The 17,365-nt window shown below is 46.8% G+C and overlaps 1 protein-coding gene across 1 annotated transcript; it reads left to right on the top strand.

Moving 5' to 3' along the window:
• Window positions 1-296: 296 nt before the first annotated feature.
• Window positions 297-2,512, top strand: LOC306755959 (uncharacterized protein; the record flags this gene model as incomplete). Its single annotated transcript, XM_079240549.1, has 3 exons — window positions 297-348; window positions 2,035-2,154; window positions 2,307-2,512. 3 exons carry the CDS (start codon window positions 297-299, stop codon window positions 2,510-2,512), a joined length of 378 nt encoding a protein of 125 aa, XP_079096675.1.
• Window positions 2,513-17,365: the final 14,853 nt, after the last annotated feature.

The raw sequence follows: 17,365 nt of genomic DNA, 5'->3' as shown, positions 1-17,365 counted from the left end.
GAGCGCTGGTGGTTCTCTGCAGTCTGAATGGAGGTATTCTCTGCAGGGCAGCAAATGCTGGCTCTTCTGCAGACTCACTGTCAAAACCAGCTCACTAACAGCATAATTGAATCAGAAGCGCGGGGGTGTGGAGATTCCTGCAGATATTTGGAAAAAGCAGAGATTTCCTTCAGATCTCCGCATGAAGCTGATAAATCCCAGCTGATCTGCCTGCTGCTGGTTCTAACGCCCAACATGACCATCGCTGACTCGTTTTAACAAGAAGACTCCAGCTGCCGGAAGAGAAACTGGAAGCGATGGCGAAGCTTCTTCACCCGCTGCTTCTGCTGAGTTTACTTCCAGCTGCAGGTAAGTACGCAAAACACACAGTTGTGTGTGTAAAAGTACAGCAAATACTGCAGTCGGTCGTATTTTACCACATGCTTTACACAGGGTTTTTTTTTTTAAAAAAACTGGAAGCAATTCTTGGAAAATTGTTAAAATCCTTTAGTTTCAGTCTTGTTTTAACCCTTTAAGGTCCTGGTCTGCCATTTGGTGGAGGAAAATTTGCAGTGACTGATGAATTTCTTTTTTGAAAAAAAAGAAGAAGAGCATCACTACCAAGTGGTTTGGGTGTGTAAAACCCAACTAAACGTTTGTTATAACACGACTGTTACACTGTTGTTACATTCGCTTCTTTGTAACATTGCTGAAAAACATTTATTCTGTTTATTCTTGTCCAAAACTGGCAGAAAAACACAGAGAAACATTTTCCTCTGGCTGTTTGTTGGTATGAAAGTTAAAGAGTTGAGGAGATGCCACCAGAACCGCAGAGACGGATTTCACCAAACGGCACAATATCAGGTCCAGATGTTTTCTCAGCTGAGCGGACGGTGTGGTGTTTTGCTGCAGTTATAGTAAACATAAACATAACAGATTAATACAGATAAACACGGTGAAACAAACCAATCATAGACACATGAAGCCTAGAATATGTGCATCTCTGTTACAAACTGCAGCGTATTCCTGTGAAACAATCCCAAATCTGAGACTGGACGGCGGTTTTCTGCACCAGTAGACTCATGATGCTGGTTTCCAGCAGCTCCCATGTGACCAGAACATCGTCTTTTCCCCGCAGCGAGGTGTTGTGGTTCGGTTTAGGAAGGAAAAATACAAGTAAAGCAAACAAGAAAAACAAACAGTTGTTGCAGCCAGAGTTACCTGTGAGTTACCCAGCATGGACCGCTCTAGGTTTCAGTTCGGACTGGCCTGGGTTCCAGCAGACCGGCCAATCACAGCGGTTTCAGGAGAACAGAGACTAGTTAAACCAGGACGGGTGACCCAGGGTTAACTCCAGTCCAGCAGGTTTTAGATGTTTCCCTGCTCCAACACACCTGATTGACTCTAATCCAACAGCTTCATGTTTGTTTTGCACAATGAGTCGTTTAGGTGAACTCAGCTGAAACAGAAAAACATGTAAAACCTGCAGGAGAGGCAGGCTGGCGAGGACCGGACTGGGAGACACGGACTGGGAGACACGGACTGGGAGACACTGACTGGGAGACACGGACTGGGAGACACGGACTGGGAGACACGGACTGGGAGACACTGACTGGGAGACACGGACTGGGAGACACGGACTGGGAGACACGGACTGGGAGCCACGGACTGGGAGACACGGACTGGGAGACACTGACTGGGAGACACGGACTGGGAGACACGGACTGGGAGCCACGGACTGGGAGACACGGACTGGGAGACACTGACTGGGAGACACGGACTGGGAGACACGGACTGGGAGCCACGGACTGGGAGCTACTGGTTGTCCTCAGTGGGTCGTAGCTAGTGATGGTGAGATGAAGCGAGGACAGCTGCTGGTCATGTGATGCAGCAGGTTTACTGGGGCGTGACCAGTTCATCCCACCATGATGCAACGTGAACAGAAACTGTGGTGTTCCACGAGGTGAAGATGTCTCTGCAGGTTCTTGACGACGCGAGGTGTTCTCACACTTCCTCCCACTTCTCCGCGTTTAACCCTCCGGTTTGTCCCTGCAGTTCCTCTCTTCTGTTACACCTGTGTGTTTCCCGCCATCTCGCCTCTGGACTGCATCCGGTTCCCTCTGAAGTGCCCCCCCGGGCAGCTGTGCCTGTCCAGCCGAGCTGTGGGCCAGAAAGGTGAGCTGCATCCACCTGCCAGCAAAACAGCCCTGAGATGAATCAAAACTGAGAAACAGAAGCGAGAGAGGCTGGTGCTGGGCTCCTAGAGGGGTGTGTGTGTGTGTGTGTGTGTGTGTGTTCTGCCACTCATGTTTCTGATGAACTTTCAGGAGACTTCCGCGTGGTGCTGTATGAGAAAAGCTGCGTCCTGCCCGCCCTGTGTGGAGTGACGGGGGAAAAATACACCATGGGACTCAACTTCACCTTCACCAATGAGTGCTGCAACACACACCTGTGTAACGGCGCCGCCAGGCCTGCGTTCCCGCGCTGGACTGCAGCGGTGATCCCCCTGCTGGCTGTCGGCTCGGCTTGGTGAACACAGAAACATCCTTCAGGCCTGAAGCAGTCTGCAGTCTGCTGCTCCGGTCTGCACGTTGGAGCTTTATTTACTTTATGTTGGGAAACAGGAGGATTTCACCCTGTGGCCTCCTGCAGGAGCTGCTGCTGTGTGGAAGGAAACCTGAGGAGCCATGGCCGGCTCTGGGAATGGTCACATGATCATTTCACATCTCACCGTCACACTGTTGCTTTTATTTTATTAACTGAAAATAACAGATTTTTATTCTCATTGTTCAAAGGAAAAGAGAAACATTTTCTCTTCATGTTAATCTGCTTTTTAATTATAATTAATGACTGTCTTTGTCAGTTTAACCCCCCCACCTTATCTTCACCCCTACATAGTAGAACTGTGACGATACGCTTTCCTCACGATTCGGTTTTCTGGGTGCCAATTCGATTTAAATTTCAACTTTCACAATTCTTCTATATTGCTGATTTTTGTAGATTAAAAACTAAAAAAAAAATTTCAAAAACATTTTTTTCTCGTCATTTTTCTTGATTTTAATGAGGAAAAAACAATCCAGTAGCCGACCATCATTCTGCTGCTCAAACGCTCAAGAAGACAAGTAAAAAGATCAATTAAAACAATAAAAAAGACAAACATTTTAGAGTGGATTAATTTTATTTATTTGAAAAAAACAAATATTTTTTCAACAAAAAATTGTGAAGCAAAAAATCCCAATTTTTGATTTTTTGATTCAATCGTCCCGCCCCTGCTACATAGCATTTCTGTCAATATGAAATAAGAGCAAAGCATAATATAATATAATAAATGTCTGATTTTATAAAGGTCAGTCAGGTTTAAAACGAGGCACAAAAAGCAGAGAAATGTGTGTTTTTGCTTCTCCTCAGCTGGCGTTGCAGATCAGTGGAAACTCTGTGGAAATCAACAACTGGGCACCAGTCCAGTCACCAGTAGCTGCGGGGGGCATCCCATTCTGCAGCCACAGCTGCTGCAGAATGGGATGCCCCCCACAGTGCGGTTCTGTTGCTGATCCCACATGAGTCCAGCTGGGTTCTGGTCTGCTCATTTCCAACCTAAATCCTGGAGGTCGTCTGTGAAGCTGGAGGCTCTGAGAGCAGAGATGGAGATCAGAACTGGAATCTCGTTCTGACCAGTTTCCTGCTCTCAGGTATCAGTCTGCGAGGAAAACACCAGCAGAAGAATCTTCTTCCACAGAGAGGCCATCCTGACCGCTTCTTCCTGGAAGGAGACGCATCAGCCTTCCCAACCACTCATAAAAAACATTTTATGTGACTAAAAGAGAGAATCAAACACAAATTTCCCTCCTTTTGTGCTAAATTTACATAAATCACATTTCATACATGTCACGTATGGAATCCTGGAGTTTATTATCATTATTTAGTATTTAACATTTGAAAGGTTTGATCTTCAGTGTTGGCTCATAATGAACCCAAACGCTGGGAGTTTAGCAGGATGTCCACTAGGTGATAACTAGTTTGCGACGTTGCTGCTTTGGTTTCCTTTGGCTGAAAGCTGCTTCATGCTGCTGCTGATGATAAAAGTCCCGTTGCTGGACGGACGCTCCGCTGCTCATTAGTCTCCATAAAAATGTCTAAACAAGGCTGTCTGGGTTGAATCTGTAACTTGATGAAGCGAGCATTTTGTCTTTGGATTGTCATGAAGCAACTAACATTTCAAAATAAAGGTCTTTAAATGAGTCAATAAATAAAATGATTTGTGCAGAATTCCAGCTGGCTTCGTGCATCTTTTAGACTTCTTTTAATCTTCACTTTTAATCCAGTAAAACCTGTTTTAGCACAAAGGATTTCAGATGCACAAGCTGTGCGACACTTCTGTGTGATTTTACAGAATGTGTGTTTGTTTTCCTCCTTTTTGTTTACCAGAAGGAAGGATTGACGCAGAGCTTCTTCCATGTTTTACAAACGGAGGTGGACAAACGTTTCGAGGAATTCCTCATTTCTTTACAAGCTGTTCAAAACATACCTGGAAATATGTACAGTTGTGCTCATATTTATTCACCCACTTTCATTAAAGAAGGGAAAAAAAAACAGCTGCCTGTAAAATAAGCTGAAATTAACTAAAGTTATAATAAATAAACATTTTATGAAAATCATGACATTATTTTCTAATTTTGGTTCAATAGAAATATTTTTTTTAAAAAGCAAACAAATAAGATAATTTATTCCATATTCCATCAGTCATAAAGTAATATTTAGTTGAAGAATCCTTTAATGTTTCCGCTCCAGTCAGGTGTTTTCTGTTCCTCTCAGTCAGACTTCTGCACCTGTTGACAGGTATTTTGTCCCACTGTTCAACAGAAAAGTCTCTCATTTGTCCAGGACACATTTGTTTGTTTGGTTTTTTTTTTTCTTCAACTCAATTAAATGAAAAAACAGTGTCTTATATTACTAAATTATGTTTTTGCTAATTTTTAGTTCTTGTTCCTTTTTTAATTCTCCAGTTATTTGAGTGAATGTTGTAAATTCAGCCTTTTCTTTAATGAAAGGGGATGAAGACATATGAGCACAACATGACATAAAAACAGCATTTTGTCTGGTTCTATGAAGCTTCAACAGAGTCTGGATCCTCTAAGAGAAGTTTTCTCTGGTCGGAACAGTTCTCCAGGATCCCTGAAGGATCCTGGAGAACTTCAGTCCAGTTCTTGAGTCATTTCTGACAAGGCTTCGGCCATCATGGATCAGCTGAAGGTCCAGATGCATCTTTCAGTCCTGGTTCAGGTCTTTGCTGGACTAGAGAGTTCTGCAGTCCAGGCTCTTCTTCTTTTGTCCTCCACGTCTCCAGTTTCTGCCTCCAGGCTGAGATACGCCGAGTTTCAGCTAAAAGCTGTTTGGAAATCGCCTTGTTGCAGCTAAAATCCTGTTTTCTGTCGGACCTTTGCTGCTGTCTAGGAAATGGGAACAAACAGGTTTTAGTTTGTACCAACAAAAAGAAAAGAAAGAACTGTTTCAGCTCCATGATGTTGGCACAACTCTGGCTCATCCCTTCAGTTAGGAGCCTTTTAATGTTTCAAAGATTCATGTCCCAGAGTTTAGAGGCCTACAAACCGGAAGCAAGAAAACGGTCAGACACTCGGACTGGACTGAAATGAAGAGACAGAAGGAAAACTAGAAGAAGAAAGAAAAGGAAGGAAAAATGAAGACAAGATGTGTTTTTTCCAGATAAAAGACTTGATCCTGGTGTTTACAGAACAAACTAGTGAAACACTCAGAGAGCGCAAATCGCCTTTAAAAAGTTCCTGGATCCAAACGGATCCGGATCACCACCAAAGGTTCTTCCTTTTCACGTCTCCAACAAGTCCTGAAAATTTCATGGAACTCCATCCAGAACTTCTGGAGTTATCTCGAACACAAACGGATAAACAGATAAAATATGACGAGGTAAATATTCAGATGTTTACAGAACTTTGCAATAATTCTGTAATCAGATTAAAGAATCCAGAATGTGGATTAACTGGATCTTATTGCAGATTCTCTGTTCACAGAAAGTTTCAAGCTGAAACGGAGTTTATTTTCAGGTTCCTGCATGTTGTCTGACGACCAGCCTGCAGGTGGCGCTAATGTGCGCGTGTCCGCTTCACCAGCAGCGCCAGGTGGGCCTGATTGACCCCAACTGGGAACCTGCCAGTGCTCCTACCATGAGAACTGGGCTGAGTTTTATTGAATAGCAGTGTTTTATGTGAGCTCTGGACATGGTCTACCTGCTCTTCTTCCTCCTGGTGGCCCCCGCAGACGGAGGCCCCCCGCCCCCCCAGGCCCCTCCGGCCCACGCAGACGGAGGCCCTCCGGCCCCCCAGGCCCCTCCGGCCCACGCAGACGGAGGCCCCCCGGCCCACGCAGACGGAGGCCCCCCGCCCCCCCAGGCCCCTCCGGCCCACGCAGACGGAGGCCCCCCGGCCCACGCAGACGGAGGCCCCCCGGCCCCCCAGGCTTTAAACCGAACATCTCAGGTCCTGATGAGGAGAGTTCACAGCAAGCAGAACTACCTCCGCCTCCCCGTGGTTGTGGACTCGGACGTGTCTCTGGTGGGGGGGGGACACTTCTCCCCGGTTCGGTCCAGCAGCGTGTCACGCGGCCCCGTGAGGACCTCCTGCGAGCGCAACATGATGCGCGTGCAGGTGGGAAGGAGGATTTTTGGCGCAGGAGAACCTGACTCTCATCTAAGACTGGGGACGTGCCGAGTCAGCAGATCTACGGAGGATCATCTTTATTTTGAGTACGAGCTCAGCATGTGTGGAACCAAACGCACGGTGAGTCCCGCGTGACCAAGTCTCACATCATCCAGGGGCGAGTCTAGAAAACTTCTGATCAGGGGGCCCAGACTGGGGAGACAGCTGGGGAAACAGTGGTGCATGAAAACAAGACCTTTTTACTTCTTTTATACCCTTTTTTATTTAAAAAAAAAAAAAAAAAAAAAAAGAGGGGAGGGATGCAAAATGAAGGAAATGCAAAGTTATTTCAACTAAAGTGGTCATCTTATTCATTTTTTTTCAATTCAGCTTTATTTGTGTAGCGCCAGTTCACAACACTGTCGCCTTTACAGACATATCAGTTCCAGACAATTCATAAACAGCCTAGCTAATAGAGACCAACTGATTGCACCAAATCTTGGGTTACGTAAAGACCGGAAAGTCAAAACAAACATTTTAAAGTCAAATTGAAATCTGACTGGTAGGCAGTAAAGACTTGATAAGAGAGAGGTGATGGGGACTGTTCTGGGCCTACCTGTCAAACACCTGGTGGCAGAGTTCTGCACAAACTGAAGCCTGTTGAGTCGCTTTGATTAAAATGAGTAAAAACAATAATCAATACGAGATGAGAAAAGGCGGGAAGGATCAATATTACAGCTGATTTACCTGTACAGTCGTCATTTCAGATTTCTGGATTCTGCATTCACTTCATAAGGTGTTTATTCTTCCCATGTAGGCAGTCAGTAATATGATGATGATGATGATGATGTGAGTTCTGCATCATGATCAAGAACGTGGTAGGGTTGATGTGGAGCCATAGACTCTGCATAGAGAGATGGGCGGAGCCTCCGTGACGTCACCCGTAGGTTTCTGAAGAGCTGAATTGAAGCTCGGTGGGCGGTTCCTACCATCACCATCTTGGCAGCGTCATGCGTGTCGTCTCACCCGGAAAATACAAATATGGGCAAAGAGGCGGAGCTGAGAGGGGGGCTGTGAGCGTCATGGTGGATGATTGACATCTAGCGAACTCTGAGCTGCCTCTAGCTGAGAGCTAACCAAGCTAACCTGGAGATAACAGGAGCTAACAGGAGCTAACCAGCTAACGGAGGTAAGCAGGCTAAAGCTAAGTCACAACTAGCTAAAAACCGCGGTTGTTCTACGTTCTTCTTACTAGAAGCAGGAGATCGGGTACCTGTCAATCAAAAGATTGACAGGTACCCGATGCCTTGACAAACACGCCCCTGAATATGCCAAATTTCGAGATTAAATTACTCTTAAACGGGCGAGTTAGAAAAAACTTCACTCCCCCCACAGTTGTCATGAAGGTAAACCTGACCTATTAAACCTAAAATGGATTTTTGTACCAGGATGTAAACATGTTTATTCCTGCTGTAAACATGTTTATTTCTGCTGTGAAGTTGGTCTTTTTAACATGGGAGTCTATGGGGATTCGCTCTCTTTTGGAGCCCCTAGTGGATGAAGGAGGAACTGCAGTTTTATGCACTTCCGCATAGGCTTCACTTTTAACTGCCGAAGGCTCTGTCCATCTTTTTGTAGCATGCTATCTACTAACAGCAGAGCCGAAAGTAAAACTCTGTGCTGAGACTTAATAAATGATCCACCTAGCAATATTTCTGCTGCATGTATCAACATGCAAATAGCCTACCACTACCAATGTAGGCTCAAGTGCACACTAGTAATATATTAATAAAGCAAGAAAGCAATTCATCATTTTTGTCTGGTAAAAGCCTTAGCAGTGCATCATGTTGCTTAAAAGCTGTCATCAATGCTCAATAAATTCATGATGTTACAAAAGCCAATGAATAATCACGTTAAAAAGCTGTGATCTCAATATCAATAAAAAATAATTGTGATTATGAATTTTACCATATATTTTGCCCTAGATAGATGAGAGAGAGATAGGTGTCTGGTGAGAACATAGAAAAACAATTAGCTATTCCTCTTAATGTGGCTGAATAACAGTTTAAAACCTTTTTGCCTTTCAGCAAGTTGAAGCTGGTTAAGACCTACCTCAGATGGACAATGGGCCAGGAGAGACTAAACAGCCTCCCCTTTCTGTCAGTTGAAAACCAATTAGCTAAACAATGGGACTTTGCAGACCTTTTTAGTGACTTTGCAAACAAAAAGACCGTCAGTGGGCATTTCCTGGGATGTAAATGACATATTTACATCTTGTGTCAGCAAGGCTTTATTTCTTTTTCTGCAAGCTGAAGAACAATTTGACAGTTGACTTTTTTTTAATGCTATTGCAGGCACTATTAATAAGAGGACATAGGCCTTTGAAACCAGTCACAACTTCTTTTTTTCCACATTTTTCTGTTCGTTTCTGCTTTATGTTCTCAATACAAAAATAATTTAGCTTATTTGATTGGATCCTGAGTGTGCAGTTATCTCCTTTTCTCTTGTTTTAGAATAAATGTTTTTAAATCAAAATTTGCAAATTTGTGTCATGGATCCAAATGTTAGTACACAAACCAGATGTAGCCCAATGTTTTAGGTATTTGAGGATAAGTAGGCCAAGTGGATAGGGGCCCACTGACATTGAGAGTGTACAGGACCCAAAATTTGGTGCTGCACCCCTGGCTCCACCCATCTTTTTATGTGGTCCGACCTTAAAACACCAAAGTTTCTCCAGACAACAACGGGAATGTGTGCTGCAGCTGAACTTTCTGAACTTTCTCTGTTCATTTAAACTGCTGATCATCTCCAGGAACACATTTCTGCTTCATGTTCGATGATTTGCTCGTTTGCCTGCAAACAGACTGAAAATAAGCAAAACAAACATGATTAAGCTGTTGTCGTTTAGACTGCACGGCCGTAAACCCGCAGAAAAACTGCAAATTGCTTCTTTTCAGGTGGTTTCTAACCGGATGGTCTACTTTAACGTCCTGCATTATGACCCCCCAGCACCGCAAGGACCAGTCAGGCGAACTGCACCCTTCAGCCTGCCTGTCGGATGTTATTTTAACAGGTGAGACTGGATCCAGACCAGTGATGCTTCTGCACAAACTTCTTTATAATCTTACAATTATTTGACATGTTTGTAATTCTTATAAAAATGTGTTTCTGCTCAGATATCTGTACTCGTACACAGCTGCTCACACACCAGAGGTGCAGATGCAAAAGGTCTTCAAAGAAACGCAGAAAGCAGATAAATTCATCCTGACAGCACGAACCGGTGAGCCTGCATCAATATTTATCATTTCCACAGTTCTGCCAGGTTTTTCCTGCAAAAAGCGGAATTATTTTATACAACAAACATTTTCAGATGTAGTAAATAAACTTTTTTTTATGTGAAAGTATGAAAAGTAACAGTAGACCTTTTTATATCATCTATTCTATTTGAATTATGACTATTAAGTTATTATTATTATTATTGATAATAACAACAATGACAACAATAACAATAACGATTATGATAATGATAATTAATAGTAAACTGCATGTTTATAATTTTTCCAGAATTTTAATAAAAATTAAATTATTTTTCATGAATTATTTGGAGAAAGTTTCTCTGCTGTTTCTTAAAAAGTGAATATTTAATCTAATTATTAATATTTTATTTCCAAAACCAATAAATATTTTTATTCAGTGATCCTGTCTTGGTTTCTTAGGAACCACTTTGTCCCACATTTTCAGCTTCATGTTGGCTGCAAATGAACCAGTTTTGTGATCACTGTTAACATGTAAATATTTATTTTTTATTTTATGTTTTATTCTTTTCTATTCTGCAAACATGTTGTTTTATTGTTGTGTATTCCTGTTTACCTGCCGGCAAACCTACCAGCAGATGCAGATTAGCTTGTTAGCTACAATCCTGCACGTTAACAGCTGCTGCAACGCACGCTGATTGTTTTGTCACTAAAACAACAACCACATGCGCATGGCTCGCCGTCTACACGCGTTTTACACGTCTCTGACATGTGTTGGACACTTGTGAACACGTGAGTCGCGTGTAATCACATGTTCTTTGTGAACATTGTCCTTCTTCACCGAGACAGAGCGGCGCTGTTGGGTCACTGCAGACGTTGCACCGATCCGATGCCGATCCTTCCCTCGCTCCTAAACAAGACCCTGAGGTACTGGACCTCCACTTGGGGCCGGACCTTGTTCCGGATGAGGAACATGGTCTCAGATTTACAGGTGCTGATTCTAATCCCAGCTGCTTCACGCTCAGATCACGGCTAGATGAAGCCAACAGGACCACGTCATCTGCAAGAGACCTGATCCTGAGACCACCAAAACTGGATCCCAGAGTCCAACTCTCACTGGAAAAACTCATCAGAATCACTGCTGGCAATGTGGACCAAGTTCTGACACTAGTTCTACAGGGACCGGACAGGAGTCCAGTCCTCCAAACTCCTGGACCACCCCCCACATACCTGGTGGGACGCCTTTTCCAGGTGCACAAAGCCCATGTAGGCTGGTTGGGCGTTCTGATTGGGCGAACTCCCGTGCCCCCTCCAGGACCTGGGAAGAACCTGTAGAGCGGGTCCACGACCCGAACCACAACCACACTGCTGCTCCTCAGTCCGAGGCTCCTCTGCTGCTGGAAAAAGTGTTTTTGTGTTTTGTATTTGACATTTTCTCGTTTGACTGCTGCGTTTTGGAAGTGGATGTTTTGTTGCTGCTTCTGGTTCTCAGTTGACTTCTAAATAAAGGTAAACAATAAAAAGTTCTGGCTCTGAGAAGATCCAGGTGACTGCGAACAGGTCAGGAACTGCAGGTTTTACAGCAGCTACTTCCACGTATTACGTGTGGTCTGTGGTAAACGCAGCTGTTGTCAAACTGCTGAATTCACTGCATGCTGATTTCTCTGAACCATCAATTCTCCAACCAGTTCAGCCTTGACCTCCAAGATAACATGCAGTGTTTGTACCAAATTCAGAGTTTTTTTTCATTAATGTTTATTCGTTAATGTGTTTAAAATAAAGGTGATAATTTCTCTGATTTATCTGCATTAATGTTTAAATTTAGACACTCCTGATAAAAATCCTCACATTTCTTTGATAATTATTGGCTGTATGTTTTACATGAATGTGCGGTGACCCCCCCAGTTTGAGAAGAACTGCATTTAAACTGTTGTTGTTGTTAAAATCAACCAGCAGATTGGGATGGAAGTCACAGCTGACTGTTTCTCCTCCTGCTTGGACGATTCATTAGACAACAGGTTGATAAAACGTGGTTTTAATCGAACCGAAAAGCGTGACAATATTGTCTTTTAAAACCAAAGCATGCATGTACAAACATGTAAATGTCTGAAATGAATAAAGAACCAACTGGAAAGCTGGATTGTTTGAGCTGCAGCTGTTTCCTGACGGCTTCCTTCTGCCTCTCAGCTCGCTGGGAGAAGCTTTCTCCCTCAGATCGCGTGATGCTCGGGGAGCCGCTTTACGTCGAGGCCGAGGCCCCAGCTCTGTCCCCCGGTCAGAGACTTTACGTCCACACCTGCTTTGTGACTCCTGACAAGTCCCACACGTCCACGCCGCAGGTTTCAGTCGTGAAACACTTTGGGTAATCCACGTCTGGCATTTTACAGAAGCAAAGGCCCCCGAGCCGGCGTTAAGGTCCCTTTTCTGTCCTCCTGATGACAGATGTGCCGTTAAAAGAGAGGACAGCGTCTCTAAGTTCATCCCATACAGAAGCAACGTGGTGAGACTCTCCGTGGATTCCTCGCTGCTGCGAGGGCTGGCCGGTCAGGTGAGTGTTCACGTCTCTGCTCGTGTTTAAATACCTGAAGGAAAAGCGTGACTTTGTCCTGTTCAGCAGCTCTACATGCACTGCAACATGTCGGCTGGAAGTTTGCTCCCCACACCCACAGCCAAGTCCTGCAGCTACAACACTACATCCAAAAGGTGAGTTTTCCACAGATGGAGGAGAAAAGTAAAGAGTGTTCCTGCATCTCAGGCCTGTTTTCCACTCCGACCTGAGATGAGAAGGTGACGCTAACAGCTGCTGCTGTGTTTGGGAGAAACGTCTTCATGCCAGGCTGAGACATGAGGAGGGAAGGTGTTCGGAGGATCTTCAGTTCCTCAGAGAAGTCTGGAAGGAATTTCTGCTTTTCTCTCTTTGCGCTGCAAAATATCATCATTTCAGTGTGAAGGACCAGAGAGCAGATCTAATCTGGACTTCGTGATCCAGAACCACCGTCATCGTTACCAGCTGATGGACAGGGGTTACCATGGAAACCTTCATCAAGCTTTACGATACAGAGTTACGTTCACAGAGAGAAGCTGCATGTAAACCTGGTCCAGGGTTCCAGAAGCAGCTGTTGTTAGACCAGTCAGGATCCAGATCTCTGTTAGACCCTCGTCTGGAGGAAGTCCAAACGTCTCCAGTTCTTGGATGGTACAAAAGTCAGATGGGGGTCCTGTGGCGGTACGGGGGTCAGATGGGGGTCTTGTGGCGGTACGGGGGTCAGATGGGGGTCTTGTGGCGGTACAGAGGTCAGATGGGGGTCTTGTGGCGGTACAGGGGTCAGATGGGGGTCTTGTGGCGGTACAGGGGTCAGATGGGGGTCTTGTGGCGGTACAGGGGTCAGATGGGGGTCTTGTGGCGGTACAGGGGTCAGATGGGGGTCTTGTGGCGGTACAGAGGTCAGATGGGGGTCCTGTGGTGGTACAGAGGTCAGATGGGGGTCTTGTGGCGGTACAGGGGTCAGATGGGGGTCTTGTGGCGGTACAGGGGTCAGATGGGGGTCTTGTGGCGGTACAGGGGTCAGATGGGGGTCCTGTGGCGGTACAGGGGTCAGATGGGGGTCTTGTGGCGGTACAGGGGTCAGATGGGGGTCTTGTGGCGGTACAGGGGTCAGATGGGGGTCCTGTGGCGGTACGGGGGTCAGATGGGGGTCCTGTGGCGGTACAGAGGTCAGATGGGGGTCTTGTGGCGGTACAGGGGTCAGATGGGGGTCCTGTGGCGGTACAGGGGTCAGATGGGGGTCTTGTGGCGGTACAGGGGTCAGATGGGGGTCTTGTGGCGGTACAGGGGTCAGATGGGGGTCTTGTGGCGGTACAGAGGTCAGATGGGGGTCCTGTGGCGGTACAGAGGTCAGATGGGGGTCCTGTGGCGGTACAGGGGTCAGATGGGGGTCCTGTGGCGGTACAGAGGTCAGATGGGGGTCTTGTGGCGGTACAGAGGTCAGATGGGGGTCTTGTGGCGGTACAGGGGTCAGATGGGGGTCTTGTGGCGGTACAGGGGTCAGATGGGGGTCTTGTGGCGGTACAGGGGTCAGATGGGGGTCCTGTGGCGGTACGGGGGTCAGATGGGGGTCCTGTGGCGGTACAGAGGTCAGATGGGGGTCTTGTGGCGGTACAGGGGTCAGATGGGGGTCCTGTGGCGGTACAGGGGTCAGATGGGGGTCCTGTGGCGGTACAGAGGTCAGATGGGGGTCTTGTGGCGGTACAGAGGTCAGATGGGGGTCCTGTGGCGGTACAGGGATCAGATGGGGGTCCTGTGGCGGTACAGGGGTCAGATGGGGGTCTTGTGGCGGTACAGGGGTCAGATGGGGGTCTTGTGGCGGTACAGGGGTCAGATGGGGGTCTTGTGGCGGTACAGGGGTCAGATGGGGGTCTTGTGGCGGTACAGGGGTCAGATGGGGGTCTTGTGGCGGTACGGGGGTCAGATGGGGGTCTTGTGGCGGTACAGGGGTCAGATGGGGGTCCTGTGGCGGTACGGGGGTCAGATGGGGGTCCTGTGGCGGTACAGGGGTCAGATGGGGGTCTTGTGGCGGTACAGAGGTCAGATGGGGGTCCTGTGGCGGTACAGGGGTCAGATGGGGGTCTTGTGGCGGTACAGGGGTCAGATGGGGGTCCTGTGGCGGTACGGGGGTCAGATGGGGGTCCTGTGGCGGTACGGGGGTCAGATGGGGGTCCTGTGGCGGTACAGGGGTCAGATGGGGGTCTTGTGGCGGTACAGGGGTCAGATGGGGGTCCTGTGGCGGTACGGGGGTCAGATGGGGGTCCTGTGGCGGTACAGAGGTCAGATGGGGGTCCTGTGGCGGTACAGGGGTCAGATGGGGGTCCTGTGGCGGTACAGGGGTCAGATGGGGGTCCTGTGGCGGTACGGGGGTCAGATGGGGGTCCTGTGGCGGTACGGGGGTCAGATGGGGGTCCTGTGGCGGTACGGGGGTCAGATGGGGGTCCTGTGGCGGTACAGAGGTCAGATGGGGGTCTTGTGGCGGTACAGGGGTCAGATGGGGGTCTTGTGGCGGTACAGGGGTCAGATGGGGGTCTTGTGGCGGTACAGGGGTCAGATGGGGGTCCTGTGGCGGTACAGGGGTCAGATGGGGGTCTTGTGGCGGTACAGGGGTCAGATGGGGGTCCTGTGGCGGTACGGGGGTCAGATGGGGGTCCTGTGGCGGTACAGAGGTCAGATGGGGGTCCTGTGGCGGTACAGGGGTCAGATGGGGGTCCTGTGGCGGTACAGGGGTCAGATGGGGGTCCTGTGGCGGTACGGGGGTCAGATGGGGGTCCTGTGGCGGTATGGGGGTCGGATCGGGGTCTTGTAGCAGACGTCTGTGCCGCTTTCAGTAAGATGATCCACATTTTGCTACATTACAGGAGAATGGATGAGGATGAGGAGGGTACGGGTTCTGGACCGGCCTCCCTGCAGTCCTGACATGAAATGACTGTTGGACACCTGAAGACGCTTGTAGGAAGAATGGGACAAACGGACCTCCGAAAAGTTCCCTCGGCGTTGGAGAGGGAATCAAATCATTGCAAAGTTAAAAAAAAGACGACTTTCTGAGTTCTTCCAGATAGAAATGTCTTCCAGCAGCTGTACGTCATGTTAAAAGGAAACGTTAAACCCTTCAGGTCAATATGTCTGTTTTCTCAGATGGGAGGAGCTGTCTGGCTTCAACTCTGTGTGTGACTGCTGTGATTCCTGTTGTAGCTCCGCTGCACCCACAGGTGAGTCCTCGCCTGAATTTTTAAATTCATTGAGAGGAAAATGCAGCAATCGGTCTCCTCAGTTCAGCTGACGTTTAATACAGCATGTTTATCCGAAAACTTTATGCTCCTCAGTATTTGTCATTTAGACTGGAATTCACTTTGTTTCTTATGTTTGATAGCAACATTCCTGTCATATACCAAGACTTGTAAAATGATTTTTATTTGTCAGTGACCCAAATCTTCAGCAGCGGACCTTGGTTGATGGAGCATAAGGTGAAACGCCGCATACCCAGCCTGCCGAGGAATACGGCCTCCATCATGAAGGCACCACCTCCACCAGAGATGAAGGGGTGGAAGAGGAGGTCATGGCCTGAAAAGGAAGCAGAGATTGTTACGGCGGAGAAGACGCTGACGGAGCTGGAGTGGCCATTCGTGGGTGGAGGAGTGATGTGGAGTGAGGAGGAAGATGAGGAGGAGCAGGTGAAGGGCTCTGTTGCCATGGAGGCGGATGAGGAGCTGAAGGTCCAAGAGCCACACAGAATATTTGAAGATGTCTTCATTTTTGATGAATAAAGTTGGCTTGCGGACAGTAAATTCCCTGAAGCTTCACTGCAGGAGAATTTTTCCACTTTTCAGATGAAAACTCCTCCAATCGCAGCTTCTAGTCTGGATCAGTCAAATCAAATCTTCAGGAAAATTCTCTTTTTGCTTTTCTACCGAGTTAAAACAAAGCTAGCCGGCTATTCTTCAGCTAGTTTGCCATAAATTTATACCTGTTTGTGTTGGCGTTAAATTGACAGACATTTCATTTCGCCCTCCGTTACCATCCGAGGAGTCCCCCAGGGTTCTATACTGGAGCCGAAGCATTTTCATTCTGCATGTTTCTCTGCTTTTCTTGCTAACCACAGTAGCACAGTGGTTAGCACTGTGGCCTCACAGCAAGAGGGTCACTGGTTTGATCCTTGGCTGGGGAGGGTTTGGTCAGTGGCCTTTCTGCATGTTCCCCCTGTTCTCTCCGGGTACTCCGGCTTCCTCCCACCATCCAAAGATTTAATTGGTTACTCTAAATTGCCCCTAGGAATGAGTGTGAGCGTGAGTGGTTGTTCGTCTCTCTGTGTGGCCCTGCGATGGACTGGCGAGCTGTTCAGGGTGTACCTTGCCTGTCGCCCAAAGCCAGCTGGGATAGGCTCCAGCTTCCCCGTGACCCTGAATTGGATTAAGTGGTTCAGAAAATGAATGAATTTGAATTCATTCAAAAATGATTTTGAATAAATAAACAGTCTGGATGTGATATTTGGTACATGTATTGGTACATCTTTTAGTGGTCATTTATTTTAATTTTACTCTGGTATTTATCCAGTTGTTTTAATCATTTAATCACTGAAAGACTTCCATATTTTTCTTCCATCCCAACAGAGCTTGGCGGCGGTGCGGACTTCTCTCTCGTTGCCTGGTTTAATTCCCACTTAAAGCATTTTTTTTTACCTTTCAGCTTCATATTTAGGGTGTAAAAAACAGGTTTTTGTTATTGTTTTTATTTCTTTTTTATTATTATGTTAAAGCTCTTCTATTTCATTTTTAGATGTTTTCTACCTTCTAATACATTTCCTTTTTAAATGTGTTGATCAGATCAGCAACAATGTTTTTTAAGTTATGTCCTCTATAACTTGACCAAAGTGATATTAAGCCTTACTTTGTGTCCATCACATGTACGGATTGGTTGAT

This window comes from Telmatherina bonti, assembly GCF_933228915.1.
Source record: "Telmatherina bonti genome assembly, chromosome: 5".
NCBI classification, from domain to species: Eukaryota; Metazoa; Chordata; class Actinopteri; order Atheriniformes; family Telmatherinidae; genus Telmatherina; species Telmatherina bonti.
The sequence above is the reverse complement of the archived record's forward strand: the minus strand, read 5'-3'. Positions and strand labels throughout refer to the sequence as shown.